This window comes from Chlamydotis macqueenii, chromosome 1 (genome assembly GCF_036417535.1).
Source record: "Chlamydotis macqueenii isolate bChlMac1 chromosome 1, bChlMac1.mat, whole genome shotgun sequence".
Lineage (NCBI taxonomy): Eukaryota > Metazoa > Chordata > Aves > Otidiformes > Otididae > Chlamydotis > Chlamydotis macqueenii.
The window spans coordinates 83960948-83981446 of NC_141556.1; the positions used below are offsets into that span (position 1 = coordinate 83960948).

Consider the following 20499-nt stretch of genomic DNA (forward strand, 5'->3'; position numbering starts at 1 on the left):
ACTGAATCCTTTCACTGCATAGGCACTGTAGGAAATTCTGACACTCCTACAGCTGCAATTTTGCAGTTTTCCATGGGCAAGTGCATACACCCCTCCTAGTCAGGCTTGTCAGGGAGTGCTCGTAGTTTGGACTTACTATTCCTGTTCAATGACCAGCTGGAATTTAGTAAACATTTTTTCATCTTACATTCAACTTCTGAATAAGCTGCTACAACTAGAGGTTTGCAGAAGACTGAGTCAAGCGAGCAGCACTATTTCTGAGTGACTTTTGTTACAAAAGTGACTCACAGCAGCACAGATCTGAATCAGGCAAAGGGAAGGAGGAGCCACCTGGAACATCTGCACTCCAGGAGACACTGAATGACAGAGACGACCACCATGCCAGAGAGGCAAGGATGTCTCCCAACAGCACTGCGTAGTGTTTGTGCATATTCACAGTGGAAATAGAACTTGTTTCCATACCTAGACCAGTACCTCACCTCATTTTGGGTTATATCACTGACAGATTAATTGTCCAATCCATAGTACCAGTGTTGTTAGCAACTATGTCAGCAAAGTACTGCAGTATTCTATAAACATAATATGGACAATATTTCTGCCTGTGGGTTTCCATTTGTTCTTAAAATACCTAGAAACCTGGCTTTTGGTTTCAAAAGATCACAGTACCTCACATCAGAGTGCTGTGATTGGATGCTGTTCGCAGGGAATATGGCCCTGTGTTGAACATAGATCATTTCCCCAACACTGTGGATTTCTGATGGGTTAAAGAAAGCAGGGTATGACTAATTCAAAGATTTCTAATATATGCACTATCCAATAGATACCCTTCCCCCACTTGGAAAGTCTCTGGCCAAATGCTGTCCCTCTGTTCCAGCTCCTCCTCACCGCCTCTCCCCATTTCCGGATGGGTCCTGGCCCCAGCCCTTTTCTCCTCCAGCCCCTGGGCTGTTTACAGAGAGCTGTTATAAAGAGGCTGACCCAGCAGAGAGTGGAGGGGAATTACAAGGTGCAGGAAAACAGCAGCACCAGACCAGACTGGGCGTCTGCTTGACTCACCAGGACCTGCTCTGCGCCATGGGGAAGGACGGGCTGCCCAGCAAACCAAACATCTTCCTTCTTCTCCTCTTCTTCCTTCCTGGAGACACCTTGCCCACCACAGAGCCGTAAGCTACACATGTGGAGGGGGTGGTGAGGTCTTAGTGCCTTTTTTTTCCTTCAGTTTTCTTCCTTTCTGTCATTCTTCAAACGGCTGTGCCAGTTTCTTCCACTCCTGCCCTGTATTCCGCTACTAGCCAAGCCCTGAGCTTCCTGCACAGCTCTGCTAGCACTCCCCACTCCCACCCTGGTTGTCCAGCCCTGGGTCCCCTCCACACCTCTGCCAGTGCCCACACTCCTGCCCTGCAGCGGCCTGCTAGTCTAGCCCTGGATTCTCACAGCATCTTTGCCTAAGTATATTCCTGCCTTGAAACCTTCGATGCCTGGGGGTTTATGGTCATGCTGTCAGAATCCATGTACTTACCTTTCCTGTAATATCCTTCTTTCAGTCACTGAGTTATTTCTCCCCAATCTCCTGTTGCTTTCAAGCCAGTTTGCTGCCCTTTCTCCTGTTTCTTTCAAGCCAGTTTGTTTCCCTTGGCAGCATCAGATGTACTTGTTCCTAACGTGGATCTGTGACCTAGATTCCCTTCCTCTGGCGTGAAGCCTGGCACTGGCACCCTCCTCTGAGGCATCCGCCACAGGCCTCTGCAGACCTGGTCTGCTGAGGACCCTGAGGAGGGAGGCAGCCCAGGATGGCACAGGGGGAACAGAGACTGGCATCCCCACCACAGCCTCTCCTACCAGAGAGAGTTGGTCTGGAGTCTCTAGTCCGGGTAGGAGCAGCCTGCCTCTTCAGACCCTGGCTGCTGTAACACTCTGTGCCTCTTGCTGTGCTGGCAGAAGCACAGTTCTCACCACCGTGGGTCTTGCAATTCTTGCTACAGAGATTTAATGGCCACAAGCACCACAGTAATGCTAGCAGCTGTCACCGAAGGTGCGGTGCTACTGCTGCCACCTACTATGTGGTCAGAGGTGAAGCAGTGGCTGGCTCAGACTGAAGGACCTTTGACTCATATTGTACCATCAACTCCTCATTCATCTGCCCTGTTTTGGTGCTTCTGGGGTAGATCAGCCAGCCAAGTCTGCTCTGGGGTCAGGCTGAGCTCTCTGGTCTCCCTACAGTAATCTGATGTAATTAAGTAAATAAGTTTAAGTAATCTTAATTCATCCCTGCCCAAGATCTGGGGGAAAAGGAATAAATTCATGCTGCTCAGACCTCTCCTCCTATAAGCAACATGCTGCTATTTGTCCCTGACCTGAGCACCATTTTGAGAGGGGAGAAAGAGGAAGGACTGAGAGGTGGAGAGAGGTGTAGTTGAGATTCACAAAATGAAGATGGGAGCCCAGTAGGGATGCAGTGGAGTCTGAGGAGTGAATTGCTAGGTAGTATGAGGGTAGTAGTTCTAAGTGCTGCAGGGTAGATCAGATGCTGTGTACAACAGAGAAGGGAAGCTACTCTTCAGCTGAAGACAAAATGGAGCTTCCAACCAAGACTTGGCTTCTGTGCCCTGTGCAAGTAGGGAGATTGCTTCTTTGAGCAGCAACAGTTGCTGCTATTTCTGTTTCAGATGTGGCCAGCTGCATAGGAGACACAGTTAAGATTCAGACTATATATTAGAAAAATCTTATTCACCAAGTTAGTGCAGCACTGGAACAGGTGACCCAGAGAGATGGTGGAAATACCACCTATAGAGTCATTTGCAACAGTCCTGTTCCAGGAGAGAAGATGGGCTTGAGATACCCAAACTTCCCTTGCAACCAAAAATTTTATGATTCTGTACTGACAGCAAGATTTTTTTTTCTTGCTCTGGGTCTGTTCCGGAAGAATTCAACAAGAGGTATTGTTCTATTCTGGTATGTGGTTGTGCATGCAAGCTGTTTTACAATGCAGTGTACATGCTTGGGAATACACTGCATATGGTCAGAAATGCCAGGTCATGATGGCACTTGAATTGGCAGATATGGATTTGGATTGATGGAGCTGATGTAGTTCCCTGCCTTCTTTGGTTAGGTGTTTGTTCTAGGAAGTAGCTGAGCATCAATACACAGCATTAGTCCCTCTTAAGCTAGAGTATTACCTTCTCTGTATAGACAAACTCATCATTTTTTTGCCTCAGCCACTTTCTGTAGTGCCTCCTACCCCTCCTTGATGCCTGCCTCTGACACAGTCACTGCCTCTGTTGTCAGAACAGTTCATTGCATGCAGGGAGGCTGCTGAGATCTCTTTTGACAGCTGAGATGCTTTTTGTGCTGGAATGTCTATACATGGACAAACATTAATTAAAGGTCTTGTAGTACTTACTTAAATTCATCTAGCTCTTTTCATCAACACATCCCATAACAGCTAAAGGGAGGTCTATAAACAGCATATTTCATATCCTTGTTACAAAGGCAGGGAAGCTGGTCTAGGGGCAAGTTCTGCATGTTGGCCAAAATTTTAGCAGAACAGTGAACAGGAAGAGGAATGAGGCCAAATTCCCCACAAACTAGGTCACTCTGTCCCTTTGGTAGTCTGGATGTTACAGTCAGATTGCCAGTGCCACTGACAGGGGGCAGAGGAAATTAGATTAGGGGAAGCAGGCACTGTGGTGAGAAGGCTGTGGAGGAAGCGGAGTGCTGGAGCAAGCAGATAGTCATAAGTTGTAAGTCACTCCCTGGGTGGCTGAAGCTCCCTGCTTTCAGTGCTTCTGCAGCAGCACAGACTGACCAGAGTTTCTGGCTAGCTCCTCACCATGCTTTAACCCATTGCCTGGTGGTGAGTGAAATGGAGGTACTTCCTGGGTCCCACAGTAGCTTTAGGACTTACCAAAAGCTCAGTGCCCAGGCAATAGTGTAGCTCTGGATGGGCCCACCTATCTCTTTTCTCAGGGCTGGCACCATCTGGCAAGGTGCACATTAGCCTTCCATAGTACAAGGTCCATGGAAAAGTGGTATGAGCAGTACTGACCACAGGTTTCATCCCATGCATATAGTCGTTAATATACCCTGCAGACTGAATTGCCACCAGAACCTCCTGCTGCTGCATCTGGATGGCTTGAATATGCACACAGAAAAAGGAACATCAGGTGCATAAATATGGTCCAGCATCAGACCAGATGACTATATTGGCTCTGTATTCTCTCTGCATTGGTGATCAGTCACAGGAGCTGAGGGACAGCGTAGAGGAGCAAGGGAATTACTTTGGAAATGAGTTTCTCCTCTGCTGTGACCTGATGGAGCTTCTATCAGAAGTTCAAGGTCTTATTGTGGCAGGAATTACACCAGTGCCGCTATGTTTTCTAGCCATTTCTGGGCAATGAATTTACCCAAGACGTTTTTAATAACCTTCATATCAAGAGTAACTGACTCTGTTGCCCTTATGAGCCTCACAGCAGATTTTATGTATCTGGTGCCATAGGGCACATACCATATGCCTTGGAGAATTACGGGCAGATGAGGAGTGACAGCTTCTTTTAAGGGCCTGCACTGGGCCAAACATGGAGGTAAGACCCTAATTATCTGACTTAGTGGCACCTGCTGGCTCCTTTTGTTCCTCACCTACGAAGGATGGTCGTCTCCTGTCTGTCACTTGTTGCAGCCTGGGTATACGTGCCCTTCTTGGACTGCTTGAGAGCACCAGAAGGCTCAAGAGATGCCAAGGTGGGCCATACCAGATTTGTACATTTGGATTTTACAGCACCTGGTAGCATTAAGTTTGTCAGTTTAATTTTGTACATTAATGAAAAAGTTTCTGCTCCCTCCTATTTCTAAGCCAGTTGATTAGTAATTTTCACCTGGTGTTGTTTACTATACCTATTGTCACAAGTGATGAACAAACCATACTTTCTTTTGTGCACATCATGACTTTATAGCTTTCTGTCATTCCTTTTTCCAAGCTGAAGAGCCTTAATCTATGTAGTGTCTCCTCCTATGGAAATCATTCCAGATTTCAGATAATCTCTACCATCTTTCACTGAATCTTTTCTGCTAAATCTATTTTTAAATGCATGCTATATGTGGGATGTGGAAATATCTTTCTTGCAATTATACAATGGCAAAACAATGTGTTTTGATTTGTCATCTATTCCTTTCACACTTCCCTACAGTCCATTTGTTACTTACCACTGAAAGAAAATTTTTCAAGAGTGATCAACAGCGCTCATGGCTGAGTGGTAATAGCCCACTTAGGGATACAGCATATATATGATAGCATTTATACTGTTGGGTAATTTTTTTTCCTCTATTGATTATTTTCCCTTTTTGAACAGTTCATTTGCCATTTCTGCTACCCAGTCCCACCATATGACAAAAGTTTTCCACAAATGTGTAACTCAGTTTTAGGTATTTTCTCACCCTGGACAATTATCAGAAAACTATGCTTCCCTGATAACTTAGAAGTGTACTGAACAACAGGGGTCCAACACAGACTCTGGTTCCTACACTTTGTGTCCTATCTTTTAACCAATTAATCCAGGTCATAACTAATAATTTGATTTATTAGTAAAAAAAATTAGTAAAATGATCCCTTTTATTGGATGGTAGCTTAGTTTAAGGGTCTTTTGTGAGAGACCTTGTCAAAGCCTCTTTCAAGATGCAAGTACATTTGTGTTGCAATAAAACATTACTCTCTGAAATCCTTAGTGTGCTCATCTTAATAAGGTCCCAAACTGCAAGCACTCACATCACTGCTCAGCATGAGAAGGATTTGGAAACTTGGATAGGCAAAGATAGGAGCAGCCAAACAAGTGGGTGCTTTTTCAACCCTAAAGCTGCTGAATTTTCAATCTTTTTTAGCTAATGCTTTTGAGTCTCAATAGGAGATTTTGGGATATACAAAAATCAATTAACAGCCTGGAACCTTTTACACCGTCCTTACTCCCTGCTGTGAAGCTGAATAAAACATCCTTTGTAAAGAATTCTCTATTAGCATAGAAATTGTTCCTTCCACTGCAAGCATTTTCCTGCTTTTAGACTAATTATTTAGGCAGTTTAATATGTATAAACCCCAAATAAAAAGAATGCTCATGTGTATATGCACTACAGTTCGCAGGGACAGTAATGGATTAGGCATGTTGATTTGTTAATTTCCTTTCACTTAATATTGTTTCCTTAAAACTGTTTCACATTTCTGATCCTTCTGATTTTTGCTTCCCTCTCTTCCTAGGCAATATATGGTGCTACTACCCTTTCTGATACACACTGATTCTCCTGAGAAAGTCTGTGTTCAGCTGACCCACCTGAATGAGTCTGTGACGCTGAGTGCCACACTCGAATATCAAGGGGAAAACAGAAGCTTGATTGATGATGTGGTGTCGGAGAAGGACATGTTCACCTGCATCCCTTTCTTTGTGAGTATCTCATCCCTGTGCAATGTTCCCTTGTGTTTATTGATGTGGGGTAGTAGATCTAAACAGTCCAGAAATGAGAAATAAGACACATTGCAGTCAGAGACTTCTAAGCTAAGCCAAACAAAAACAAGAATTTGATGCAGAAAATATTCCTTCTGAGGAATAGTTTTCCACCATTATCAAATTCTTTGTCCCATATGATATTTCTGTGCATGTAGGGCTTAGAGGACTCTTTTGGGATCTTTCATCTTAGAACTTTGACAGAGCATACCCCATGTTTGATCTAAGCCTCAGAGGAAAAATAGCAAAGTGGAATGAGAACTGTAAAAGCTGAGGAATGGTTAAAGACAGTGAGATCTATGAGGTCATTTGTCTCCTTATGGAGTTTATTCATGTTTGTTTCCTGCAGAAGGCTGATTGGTGAGTAATGTAAGCAACTGGCCCCATCCCCTAAATAATGAATCTGTGTTGATTTCCATTTTGATAAATCATAGAATCACATCAAATTCAATATTTCTCTAAGGAAAGTGTATAAATAAAGGAAGGGAAGAGGCTTCCAGTATTGGAAGGAGAGAAAGGAGCAGCACAGAGAAAACTCAAGGAAATTTAGAAGATCTATTATTGCAACAATTCGTGATGGAAAAAGAAGAAGATTTTCTTGAAACAGAGGAGACAAGCCCTCCAAGTTCATATCAGAAAACCATGTAGAAAACTTGCTTTCAGCATATTTCTTTGGTGTCCCCTTAGGGAACTTTTGGACCTAGCTAATACTCTGTCCTTCAAAGGCTTTGTGCAATGGGGTGAATCAGTAAAGCAGTTATGCTCTTAATTTTCCTCAGCTTCCAAAATCCAATAGCACATCAGTGGCATTTCTCACTGTGATGGTGAAGGGGGCAACACTGCAGTTCAGGAGCCGCAAGTCAGTGCTGGTCCAGAATGCTGAGAGCTTGGTCTTCGTCCAAACAGACAAACCTATCTACAAGCCCGGACAGACAGGTACAGGGAATTGGGTTCATGTTGACTCTGACAGCAGAAAATCTTACAAGCTTAATTCCCTAGAGGCCTCATACTTTTATTAAAGTTTTCAAATTTCTTAATGGGAGGAGTTAAAGTGCTCAAAAAATCTTGTTTCTTTCAGCTGAAATCTAGGGCATGTGGTACCTTCATCATTCCTATTCTCCATCCTCCAGGCACAACATCTCAGCCAGATGTAGGCACAGACTCAGATTCATTCTACTTAACTAGAGGCAGGAATTTGGGATAACTTCAAAGCATATTGTCCCTTGGATGCACCTGAATCAACAAAGCAGGACAGGCACTCCCAAGGGAAAATTCAGTTCAACCAAGACCTGATTATCCTTCTAAATTTATCTGCCTCTCACCATCTGCAAAAGAAAAAGTCTGAAATAATTGCTTCCATAACTTAGAGATCTCAGTTCAGAGCCTGTTGATCCATGGAATGAATCTGAGTTATAAATTATTGAAACACTGACATTTCCTGGTAATGGCTACAAATTTAACAGTGGAATTTCCTTCTTTTCCATTACGTCCTTCAGTTCTGTTTCGGATCGTCTCTCTGGACAAAGACTTCTACCCGCTGAATGAGAAGGTAGAGCTATAATTCCTTGTTGTAACCAGAAGGCTTAATTACCAATTAACACTATTAGTGTCATCATAAGGAACCACTGAAGATAGCCTTTAAAGAATATGATCCCTTCTTGCTCACACCGTCCTTAACCCATTCAATATCCTGTCCTGGGACACACTCCATCTGTCTCTATTGACCGAGAAATATATCCCCTTTTTCAAAGGGATATAGGTGTTTGAAACCAAATACGCAAAGGACTGTATATGGCTAAGCATGTAGGCAGGGATCTCATTACTTGAAAAATAAGTGGGACAAGTTTCCATTGAAAGTGGCAGATGTGCAGTTGTTTCTGGCAGTGGATGCAACCACATGCTTAGAGGCAGAGAGCAGCATGACAAGGACTTTGTTTTAAGGAACTGTTCAGGGGTGTAAGTCTGCCTTTTAGCTTATTTGCAATCAGTTCCTCATGCAGACCAGTTCTCTTCATACTGTGGTGAGACAAAAAGTTTGGGCTGTAAAATATTATAGAAGATATTCCCTTAGCCATCAAGAACTAGGGAAATAGAGCAAGTACAGAAAAGGAAGAACCCAAAGGACTTCTTAGAAGGTAGTTCTTCTGCCTTTCAGGCCAAATCTGGAAATTACTTCCATCCATATGTGACTAATATTTCTAATGCTGATTTTCCTTTGTTCTTTCCCCACAGTTTCCATATGTTTATGTTCAGGTGAGTGGATAATTACATGTCTTATTATTTCAGCAGTATGCACAAGCACAGAGGTAGCAATCTCTAGCAGTGGTGTTTTCAAGCTGAGGTGCAAGGGAAAAAACATAGGAGCATGACCTTTTTCCTTTGTGTAAAGGAAGGCTGAGTAGTTGGGCATCAAAATAGGTTCTGACAATGGTTCTTTGATTGGGGAATATGCTGTAAGAAGAAAAGAGTCAATCAGTGACAGATAAAAGTTAATAGGAAGGATGTTTCTGCCAATGATTCAAGTACTCAGTTTTTCAGCTGAGAAACTAGAATTTACAATTACAATCTGGGACATCTTCTAGTGGAAAACTGATGGGAAGGACTCAGCAATGGACCCTGAAGCCATGATAGCAGCATAAACAGTGCTGAAATTAATGTGCACAAGTGTTAAGTGGGCTTGTGTGATGATGGGCCCTATGTAGTCTATCCTATCACTGCTCCTTGCTCCTTGGGATTGCTGTCTCCATTCTGCACCATCTCTCTTCAGAACTGCGGGGTGTTGTCACAACAGGGGAGGCAGAAGGTGGGCCAGAAACAGGCTATGCTCCTCTTTTCTACCCTCCTGTCAGAGTGTTGTCACTTTCTTCCCCTCAGCAAACTTCCAGAACAGAGCTGCAGAGCTGGTGGGCCACTGAAAATCTGTGAATATTTGGAGAAAGAAAAGTAAGGGAGTGTGTGGTGTGGGATAGCAGGTGGAGGAGAGCATCTCAGAACTACCTTCTGCTGAGGCGCTCTCCTGGGGTTTAGAACAGGTCCCTTCATTTTCAATGAGATGATACTTGTCTGAGTACAGGAATTTCAAGAAATTCCTCCTTTCTGAGGAAAAAAACCAAATTGACTTTCAGGCCTTCCCTATAAATGCACCACAGAAATGGCAACAAGTTCACAAGCACAGCTGTAAACATTTTCTTTAATTCCTTTTCCAAGGAAGCCCGGTGTTGTTCCTCACAGTAAGTACTGAGCTTTTCAGTAGGATCGAACTGTGATGATGAAGAGGATTTGGTCAGAGCTGTGGGATGTGTTTTACTGACTGTGCCTTCATCCTGGGGTGCTTCTTGGGTAGAAGGCCCCCTCTTCTGCCCCCTGAACAGTGACCTCCAACTGAGGGATGTCATTCACATCCCCTTTTCCCTAAGCACTGAAATAAAATCTCAGTGAAGTAAATGCACACAGTCACATACCTTGACTCACACATATATCTAGAGTAAATAGACTTTTGGTGACAGCCAAGGTACAATGCAAAGAGCAGGCAGAAACCTGCCAAGGAGCCTGGAAAGTGTGCATCAACATATGCAGCACCACTGTGATGGTTCAATTACTTCTACAAGAAATTTTGGGCTGAGCTGATGAATTTGAAGCACAGCCTATTGATAGTCAGTTTATAATGAGCCATACTCAGCTGTAGTAGTGACGAGATTTCAGCTCCAGCATTAGGAGCTCTGTTCCTGTCCCAAATCCCCCACCCCACCACAAGCTTTGGACTCTTACACATGTACCCTTCTCAGTCCCATAGATAGATCAGGTACCTCGTTCCTCAGCAGATTATGCACGGGTACTCAGACAGTTTCTATTCCAGGCATGGAAAAAAAAAATTGGCAGGCTATATGGCGAGTGAAGGAGACTGAAACTTCCCTTCTTTCTCCCATGTGCTCCACGTACTCCTGCTGTCCGTCTCTTTGTCTTATTACCTTGCTAGTCTGTCTTTCCCAGCTTCCTGGCCCCATCCTTTGTAAGCATGCAGGTAGAGCTGAGGGGGAGACAACATAGGACCTCCAGGGTTAAAAAGTTTTCTTGCATGCTAGTTAAGCAGAATTGGCAGGTAAGTGCTCACACGTCCTCACAGATCATTGAATAATCACAGCTAGGCATTTCCCAGCCAGACTGCACATATACTAGACACTCCACTGCTCTGTCCCTGAGAGTCTCATGTACTGCCTTATGACCTTAAGGTATCCTCACCTGCAGGATCCCCAGAGGAACCGTGTGTACCAGTGGCAGGGGGTGCAACTAGAGACTGGCCTTACACAGCTTTCCTTCCCCCTCACCTCAGATCCCATACAAGGGTCCTACAAAATAGTCGTGCAGAAGAGCTTCTCATCCCATGTGGAGCACTACTTCAGAGTGGAGGAATATGGTAAGGAGAGGAGGTATGGGCTGCAAGTGGGGCTGACAGCAATGCCTTTTACTGTGACCTCTTAATTTGACATAGGGAAATGGCATAGAGAAGAGAGGGACTGAATACACGGGCAATGGGGTTCAGAGGAGCTAACCCAGAAGGTACTGAGTGTCAGAAGTGGTTGCTCACTTTATGGCATCTCTGCAGCCTGCCTGAGCTTGTATTTGCTCACAGTGCTCTTGGGTGTACAGGGTCTGACAGGCTTCCTGCATGGGTTGTGGCACCAATTTCATCTGACTTTCTTTTAGTCACTTTTCAGTTCAGCAGCTTGTTGCAGGTAGCACCAGATATGGAGTAAGAGATGACAATATTTCAGTGACCTTGTTTTACCTCTCTCATCATCTGCATCAGTTCTGTTTCTCCACTTGTAATCCTCTCTCTTTTTCCTCTTCTTCCTTGTTTCTGCAAAAAGCTTAGAAAACATGTTTGGTAGGAAAAGTTTGAAGAAGAACACTCCACAAATGTCACAAGCAGATGCAAACAGTTTGATAGTATAGACTGAGTAAGGAAAAATGTGCTGCCCCAGGGAGCATTCTACCCCCTAGTTCTGTAATAAAACTCAGGTGTTTGTAGACGTGTACTCTGGCTAAGCTGTGTGTGTTTGAGGAGGCTGCTTGAACGGTGGTCTGCACTCCCAGGCTCCCCCTGGCTGTACATGGAGCCTGAACGACCCAGTGCATTGCTCAGAACCTGCTGTTTCTGGAATATGCCGGTGCAACACAAAGAAGATTGTAATTGAAGTCCATGAGAGCCAGATTACTTGGTTCAAAGTCAGGCATGGTGGCTAGTACGGACATGGTGAATAATTTGGACACAAACCAGGTTATAGGCTTTCGCCTGCCATGGTGACAGATGGCCTGTCCCTCCTCCCACAAAGAACATTCTGAACCCTTCCCCCTCCAAAATCAAAGATGTATGTCCCTTTCTTAACCTCACACTAAACTTATTTTTCTTTTTTTTTGTTCTTTAGTCTTATCCCCATAAATCTCCCCTGTTGCTGATTCTCTTACAGCCTTTTGAGAAAATGTGCCCTGTCGTTGAAACATTGAGCTTTGCCTCTCATTCCAGGGGGAAATGTAGGGTTACTTTCCAGTCCCTGGGTCTGGGTGTGCACCCTCCCTGCTCTTATTTCCTTGCACTGTGAAAAAAACCTTAGGCAGCCCCTGGGAGCAGGCCGTTACATGCTTCAGTCCAGTCCCAGGTTTGAGTAGTTGGGGGCTTACGGTTGCAGGATGAAATATGGGAAGAGGCATATAACTTAATGCTCAGGAGCAGAGTATGTGTTTTACTTGCCACATTTGGTATTAGGCTATATTGCTGCCTTTGTCCAGTTAAAAATACAGACCCGAGAGTCTGTGGCTAGATTCACTAGAACTGTCTGGATACCTGGATATGCAGGACAGTCTCACATATTAGTGACCCTGACAGCAACGTGAGATCTCTAGAACAGTAAGAAACAGTCAAGAGGATCAATTATTCAGGCCATTTCAATGTGGCAAATTACAAAGGTGGTGAATGTGCTGCACCAAGTCTTAGTTGCAAATTATACATTGCGAAATATGGAAAACAACACACAGCCAGTGTGTCCTTCTGAATGGGCACATGTAAGGCATCTACACAGCTATCTGGTGCCAATGGGATCATATAAGCATGTGCTGCAAATGAAGGAAGTTAAGGGCCACAACCCTCCTTAAACCTCCCCTTTAAACCTAAACAGTGGTGAAGACTGAGAAAAACCTTGGGAAGGGGTAGCAGACCTGTACTGAAGACCACAGAGAGGTGACGGTTTATGTTAAGATGATCCTGGTTGTTGTGTAAGTAAACAACTCTCCTTCACTCTTCTCATATCAGACTTTCTCTCTCCCATCTAGTGCTACCCAAGTACGAAGTCCTGGTGAAGCTGCCCAAGATGATCACTATTAAGGACAAGGATCTTCCAGTGTCCGTCTGTGGTCTGTGAGTCACAGAGCTGGAATAAATCTGTCTCACACATCCTTTACTCTTCCTTTCTGCCGAGGACCAAAGGAAGAGCTGGGGAAGGCTTTTCCTACTTTTCCCAGACATCTAGCGCAGGCTTATTCCACCCTGTCAATACTGAGTCTGCTGCTTGGCCTGAACAGTCAAAGTGAAGGGTCTTCTCTGTGTTCCTTGAAAGGTGATGCCAAATCAATCTGTAGCTCTCTGCTCCCAGTTTACTGTACATTTCCTCTTTTCTCTTTCTGTCTTTACATTTCTTCAGTTAGAGCTTCTCTGCCAATCCTGAACCCTCAAATACTCAGAGATGTCAGGTCAGACATAATTTAAACAGATGGTGCAAATCCAGTGTTCTCATTTTTAACTTGTAAATTTCTCCTCCTGAGCCCCTGGTTGCCTTTCTACTTTTTCACTGAACCTTCAGCAGTTTGTGATACAAGGAGATTCCTGGCTGAAATAATTTTCTACAGACAATGTTTTTCTGCATTCCTGCAGAGACCTCCCACCTAGATTCTAGTGTATGGTTGAAGAATCTCATCATTGAAATCATGGAAATGTAATCACTAGATTAATTACAATATCAGATTAGTCAGTCTTTAAGAAGAAATATTAGGAAATCATCCATAGAGGTCTTTAAGGAGATGTGTCTGAGTGTGACTCTGAGTGATTTTCTGATCATCTAATGTATTGTTTAACACTTTGTGATTATAGGTACACCTATGGAAAACCTGTTCCTGGTTTGGTGAATGTCCAAGTGTGCCGGAAATTTTCACATTCTGCTTCAAATTGTTACGGAAAAGAAGCAGAAGCTGTGTGTGAAGAATTCATCAGGCAGGTGAGTTCCAAGATTAAAATGTAGGGGTCTTTCTTATGGGTACTGGGCAATGTTGTCTAAGGGAGGTGGAATCTGTGACTGTTGGGAGATAGTAGGACATCAGAGATAGCACTCTGTCTGGGGAAATGCAGATGTTCTCAGAGGAAGGCATTCTTAAGAGGTGAATCATTAAAGTGGAAAGAGAACCGATGATGAAAACCCCACAGCTGAAATACTAACCCCGTTGAAAATAGTGACAAATCTCCAGTTAGCAGCTGTGAGGTCCCTGCTGTTGATCCCCAAACTGAGAAAAGAATCTGTGAAAGAATTTTGTAACTGTGGAGGGACTGGCAAGTAGCAAGGAGCAAAGAAGTTGAGGAGAAAACAAGAAGGTAATATTGTATATGGGTCAAACATAGGAGAAAGGAGAAAGGGCAATAAGGAAAAGAGTGAAGACAAAAGAAGAAACTGGAAGAAAAATAGAACTAAGGTAGGATGAGTTAACAAGGAAACCAATGTGTGCCTTAGAGAACTGGGTGTCAAGTACCTCACAGAATGCAGAAAATGTGTGGATGAAACACTAGGAAACAGGCTGTAAACAAGTTCTGGTCTTGGAGACAACCCTAGAACATAAGGTTAGGATTTCATGAACAGAAGTTAAGCATGTTGTGTTTGGGATATCTGTTCCTGTAACTGTCCCACAAGGCACCAAACTTTTTCACAGAATTACAATTTTCTCTCCAATTCCCCGCTTAGGCAGATGCTCGTGGGTGTGTTTCTGGTGTAGTAAGGACCAAGATATTTCAGCTTCATCGTAGGGGATATGAGATGAGCATTGAGGTACAAGGCAAGATCACAGAAGATGGCACAGGTATGTGTCACATGGAGATGGAAAAGTGATGGCAGGCCATAACAGGAAGGCCTGGCAAAGATGAAGGTGGATTAACATGTCTAGAAATGCTGCTCTTCATTAATTATGACATTTTACTGTGCTCAGGAATAGAGATGACTGGAACAGGCTCCTGTGGAATCACATCCATCATGAGCAAAATCAGCTTTGACCTGCTGGATTCTCAGTACAGACCAGGGATCCCACTCTTCGGGAGGGTAGGGAACTTCTGAGACCCTGGACAAAGAATGGCATATAGCAAACTCACAAGAGCACAATCCCATCAGGTGGAATAGCAGGGTGTGCAGATGACATAGTACACCTTCCTCTGCACAGGCAGGTGAATTACTGATAGCTGGGGCACTCTAACAGACACTGACTCCTAGAAGTCAGTCCAGTACAGAGTAGAAGGCCCATTGTTCTGACACATGAGAGTAACTTCAGGAAGTAGCAAGCATGGGCTATTCTACAAGGGAATGTTATCCAGGTCCAAAGGGTGATGACAACATAAGTAGGTGTAGTGACCTCATCAACAAGGGCGCAGTCCCACAGTACCCAACCAGACTAAGCAGAGCAGGGGTGGTGACAGTAACAGGTTCCACCAACAGTCCAATGACCACTAGACAATGTGAGATGATGAGTCAAGGCTGAGCTCAACCAAGGAAATCCAGCTAACCAGATCAGAATAGTAGGAGAAAGAGCTGGGTATAGGTTTACCTCCAATGTAGCTTTAGTCAAGACCTGGGGCAAGGCACAAGCCTAAACTTAAGAGTTCCTGAACCAAGAGGCAGATGATATGTTGTAGATGTCCTAAATGAGGTTGGCCAGGGGAATTAAAACCTACCGAGGAACTTAGGGCCCTGACAGATAATTTCCCTGAGACAATTAGATTGTTTTGATGAGAATTTTCTCAGTTGCTGCCTCAGAGAACTCATGAATCACCTCACACCTTTTATACGTTCATGTATTTTGTTCTTTTCCATAAAGAAACATACTACTTGGCAAGGAGGAAAAGAGGGAAGAGGCTTTAGGACTTGGAAATTGTTTTCTGTTTCTAGTCTAAAACCTGAAGTTTGTTTTTGCTTTGTTAGATGAAGCTGGTAGATGGCACTGATGCTCCAATTGCCAATGAATCCATCATGATTTCTGTGGATGGAGACACATACAAAGGCAATTACACTACAGATGAGCAGGGACAATCCTGGTTTTCCATAGACACTACTACCTTCACACAAGCCTCCCTGGAAATCCGAGTGAGTGGCAGAGACAGGGCAGAGGGATTTGGGTAAGCCTCTCTTTCTGATCAGCAGAGGAAATATCTGTCCATGGGTTATCAGTTTTTCTGACAATTGGAAGACAAAGCAAGTTTATTGGCAAATTACCTCTCTTCTCTATGTCTCCTATGCATGTTCTCTGCCTTCTTCTAAGAATAAGAAATATAGAACATACCCAGAGTTTTTCTATGAACTTTCATGTGCCTTGTTACCTGGTTTTGGTCAGCTATGAACTTTTTATTTTTCTTTATCAGGCTGTTCATAAACCTGAACTGAATTGTTATGACAGCGACTGGATCACACCTTCATATGAACATGCCATGCGTAGAATAAGTCGGTTTTACTCCCCCAGTAACAGCTTCCTCAAAATTGAACCAAAGCATGAGACATTAAGTTGTGGCTCGTCCACAGAGATCCAGGTGCGCTATATCTTCACACCAGAGGCCATAGGAGAGCAGAAGAAAGTTGTCATTTACTATTTGGTAAGAATTATGTGTAGTTACTTTGATCTATGGCCACAGATAGCACTGTAGCATGTACAGCTACCTTGCATGGTAGGCAACCACAACACTGCTATATGGTCAATCCTTAGCCAGTAACGACAGATAGAGTTTGAAACAGAAAGTGTGGCCTGTGGTAGTAGTATTTAAACACATTTCCATAATGTTTCTGATGTTGTCTTCTGTGTGCAGAGATAGGTATTGTGTATATGTTTTATTAAGAAAAGAAAAGAGCCAAAATGTTGACAGAGAGAGCATTGTCTTGGGTGCAGCTGTGCAAGACTCTCATTTCATAGAATCGTAGAATAGTTTGGGTTGGAAGGGATCTTTAAAGGTGATCTAGTCCAAATCCCCTGCAAGGAGCAGGGACGTCTTCAACTAGATCAGGACGCCCAAAGCCTCATCCAGCCTCGCCTTGTATGTTTCCAGGGGTGGAGCATCTACTACCTCTCTGGGCAACCTGTTCCAGTGTTCCATCATCTTCATTGTAAATAATTTCTTCTTTATGTCTAATCTAAATCTACCCTCTTTTAGTTTAAAATCATTAGCCCTCGCCCTATCACAGCAGGGCCCACTGAAAAGTTTGTCTGCATCTTTCTTATAAGCCCCCTTTAAGTATTGAAAGGCCACAATAAGGTCTCCCTGGAGTCTTATCTTCTCCAGGCTGAACAGCCCCAACTCTCTCAGCCTGTCCTCACAGGAGAGGTGCTCCAGCCCTCTGATCATCTTTGTGGCCCTCCTCTGGACTTGGAGCAACTCCAACAGGTCCACGTCCTTCTTATGTTCAGGGCTCCAGAGCTGGATGCAGTACTCCAGATGGGGTCTCATGAGCGTGGAGTAGAGGGGTACAATCACCTCCCTTGACCTGCTGGCCATGCTTCTTTTGATGCAGCCCAGGATGTGGTTGGCTTTCTGGGCTATAAGGGCACATTGCCGGCTCATGTTGAGCTTCTCATCAATCAACACCCAGAAGTCCTTCTTAGGTCTGCTCTCAATCCATTCTCTGCCCAGCCTGTATTTGTGCTTGGGATTGCCATGACCCAAGTGCAGGACCTTGCACTTGACCTGGTTGAACTTTATGAGGTTTTCACAAGCCCACCTCTCCAGTCTGTCAAGGTCCCTCTGGATGGCATCTCTCCCCTCCAGTGTGTTGATGGCACCAAACAGCTTTGTGTCATCAGCAAACTTGCTGAGGGTGCACTCTATCCCACTGTCCATGTCACCAACAAAGAGCTTAAACAGGGCCGGGCCCAATATGGACCGCTGAGGAATGCTCCATAACACTCCACTCTGAGTTTCCTTCATCCCAAATCCTGGTTGATATAAGATCACAGCTCAGAAACCAACACCTTAAAACAAGAAGATGAAAGATGAGGAGGAAAGCTGTCTCCTACTCAGTTTTGTCCTTTGGTGGTCATCTGACCACGGAAACTAAAGCAACACCACCTCTAACCAGAAAAGCCCAAAAAGCTTAGAGCTTAGGTTATATATCAGGCAATGATCAAAAGTTTGGGATACTGCAGTAATTAGAACAGACCATAACATGCTGACGTTGAGAACCATGAATTGGTTCATTTTAGGGGGCAGAGAAGAGCGAGTCATTCAACTATGACCGAACGATGATTCACTTGGGAGAACAGGAAGAATCAGATGAATATTCAAACTGAACTTCTTTCCCTCTACATTTGTTTTTCTTGTTATCCCATTTAATTACACTAGCAGAAGAGATGAGAGTACCATTGGAGAGCTGGAATAAATCAGTGGAACACACATTCCTGATGGATTGTACAGAACAGCGGGGGAGACTTAGACTGAGATTACAAAAAATACAATAGAAATCTGTGGTAGAGATGGTAGCACTGGTCAGGCTGCACCACAAATACTGTGTTCAGTTTTGGACCCCTCAGTATAAGAAGGACATGGAGTTGCTGGAGCGTGCCCAGAGAAGGGCAATGAAGCTGGTGAGGGGGCTGGAGCACAAGTCTTATGAGGAGTGGCTGAGAGAACTGGGATTGTTTAGTCTGGAGAACAGAAGGCTGAGGGAAGACCTTATTGCTCTCTACAACTACCTGAAAGGAGTTGGTGTGGGTCTCTTCTCCTAAATAACTTGTGATAGGACAAGAGGAAATGGCCTCAAGTTGCATCAGAGGAGGTTTAGATTGGATATTAGGAAACACTTCTTTACTGAAAGAGTATTCAAGCATTGGAACAGGCTGCCCAGGGAAGTGGTGGATGTCACCATCCCTGCAGGTGTTCAAAAAACATGTAGATGTGGCACTCCAGGACGCAGTTTAGTAGGCATAGTGGTATTAGGTTGACGGTTGGACTTGATGATCTTGGAGGTCTTTTTCAACCTTAATGATACTATGATTCTGTGATTATTTACAGCCTGTGCTCTTCTATTCCAACTCTGTTTCAGTTATGAAACTACTCCTGATTAAATTTTTCTCAAGACTGTTTCACAATGCAACTGAGAATGGAATGAGGAGAACTTGAACCTAAGTCTGTTGCAAATTATTAGAAATGTGTGTATGACCCCCAACCTTATGTGTGCTCAGAGACAAAGTGCATTTGAACCTGGTCTGTACATGCAATATATATAAAAGGGAAGCCAGATCTGACCAATGAGGAAACACCAGTCCTCCTAGAAGTGAATGTTTCTGTTTCCAAAGACCCAGTGAATTCCAATCTGGCACTTGCTTAGTATCTTTTGCTCACTGTTGGCAGTGATATTCATACTCACACTCTACAGTTTACTCAGTGAATGTTCATTCTCCTTCCCTTCAATACCAGTAGCAACAATTGCAGGAAGGTTTCTCTGTCACACAGGTGATGGCCAAGGGAAGCATTATATTAGCAGACACCCATGATCTGACTGTGAATCTTGGAGATGGTGAGCACAACTATGCATTTTTAGCATCTTTGATGATAATTTGGGGGCAGAGGATATAGAGAAATTATTTAAATTCAAACACTTAATGTCTGACTTGAAATGCATTTTCAAAATTATATCTTTTTAAATGAAGTGTCTTGGGTTAGTTTTGTTGTCTCTGAGTTCTGTTAGGTGCTATTTTTTTATGAGAAAATTTCAGAAAATTCAACAAAAAATATGCATAGTATTTTTTTTCTCAAACAAAAACTTTCTACTGACCACTCTACCCTATCCAGATTGTGGATGCTTACTACTGTTACAAGACTCACACATACAGTGAGCAGAAGAGAATGTCTTATTTTCTTTCTCTCTCTTATTTTCCTTCGGGTTTTTTTGGTATTGTTTCTCCCTTATAAGCATGCAATTACACACATATCTATACTCTAACCAATACATTTAGTTTTAGTAATATAAATGTCCAAGGGTTACACATTTCAGTAACTGAGACTGACTACAATGCATCTTTAAAAGTCTTTAGACAATGAGACCAAGGAGACATTTTAGAAGTCTATGAGAAGGAGTCACACTGCAGTGGGCATAAACAGTATATGGAAGTAAAAGATCTTGGGTGCTGCATGTTAATAGAAGGTTTTGCATCCTTACTAGCAGCAGTGACTAAACTAACACTCTAGCTCACATCAAGAGATGTTCTATAACCTTGTCCAGATTGTGACATGAGGGTCAGGCCCAGCTGGAAAGAGTCTTTCAACATAGAGGGCATTTTTCACTATGGTTGGAGTGACAGTTTGCCATTCCAGCTAAGTGCTTGCTTAACAGTAACTTTGCAAAGTTATTCTTTCAGCCACTCTGCAACCTTGACTGCTGTCACCCATTACAACAGTCCTTTATTTCTATGATTTTTCCCTCATCTATTTTTTTGTAGACTGCAGAAGATCTTGGAGCTTGAAGTAAAAAAGGATTTGGGAACATTAAGAAATTATGCCACATATTAACTGGGGAGAATCTAGAAGAAAGGTTGAGGCCCATCAAACTGATTTCATTTGGCTATTACACAATCACTGTTTGAATGCAGGTCTTTTCAGCAACAGCCATAGACTTCAGTCATGCATTCCTGCCCCTGCTCACTAAAAATGTTCAGCATGAGTGAACTTGACTTTTTTATCTGGGGAAGGCAAATGCATATACTGGAACTTCTTCTATGTTGCTTAGCCTTT

The 20499-nt window shown here is 43.5% G+C and overlaps 1 protein-coding gene across 4 annotated transcripts in view; it reads left to right on the forward strand.

Annotated features, from left to right (window-relative positions):
* Nucleotides 1–980: 980 nt before the first annotated feature.
* The window catches only part of LOC104485753 (alpha-2-macroglobulin), a 44739-nt gene continuing 25220 nt past the window's right edge, over nucleotides 981–20499 (forward strand). For all 4 annotated transcript variants that reach the window (XM_086758580.1, XM_086758588.1, XM_086758597.1 and 1 more), the window contains exons 1-13: nucleotides 981–1163; nucleotides 6242–6425; nucleotides 7265–7421; nucleotides 7982–8034; nucleotides 8718–8738; nucleotides 10731–10899; nucleotides 12813–12897; nucleotides 13627–13750; nucleotides 14486–14600; nucleotides 14727–14836; nucleotides 15710–15871; nucleotides 16147–16374; nucleotides 19222–19285. In XM_086758580.1, coding sequence (XP_086614706.1) covers nucleotides 1075–1163; nucleotides 6242–6425; nucleotides 7265–7421; nucleotides 7982–8034; nucleotides 8718–8738; nucleotides 10731–10899; nucleotides 12813–12897; nucleotides 13627–13750; nucleotides 14486–14600; nucleotides 14727–14836; nucleotides 15710–15871; nucleotides 16147–16374; nucleotides 19222–19285 — 1561 coding nt within the window. In that variant the 5' untranslated portion in view covers nucleotides 981–1074. The remainder of the gene's footprint in view (nucleotides 1164–6241; nucleotides 6426–7264; nucleotides 7422–7981; nucleotides 8035–8717; nucleotides 8739–10730; nucleotides 10900–12812; nucleotides 12898–13626; nucleotides 13751–14485; nucleotides 14601–14726; nucleotides 14837–15709; nucleotides 15872–16146; nucleotides 16375–19221; nucleotides 19286–20499) is intronic.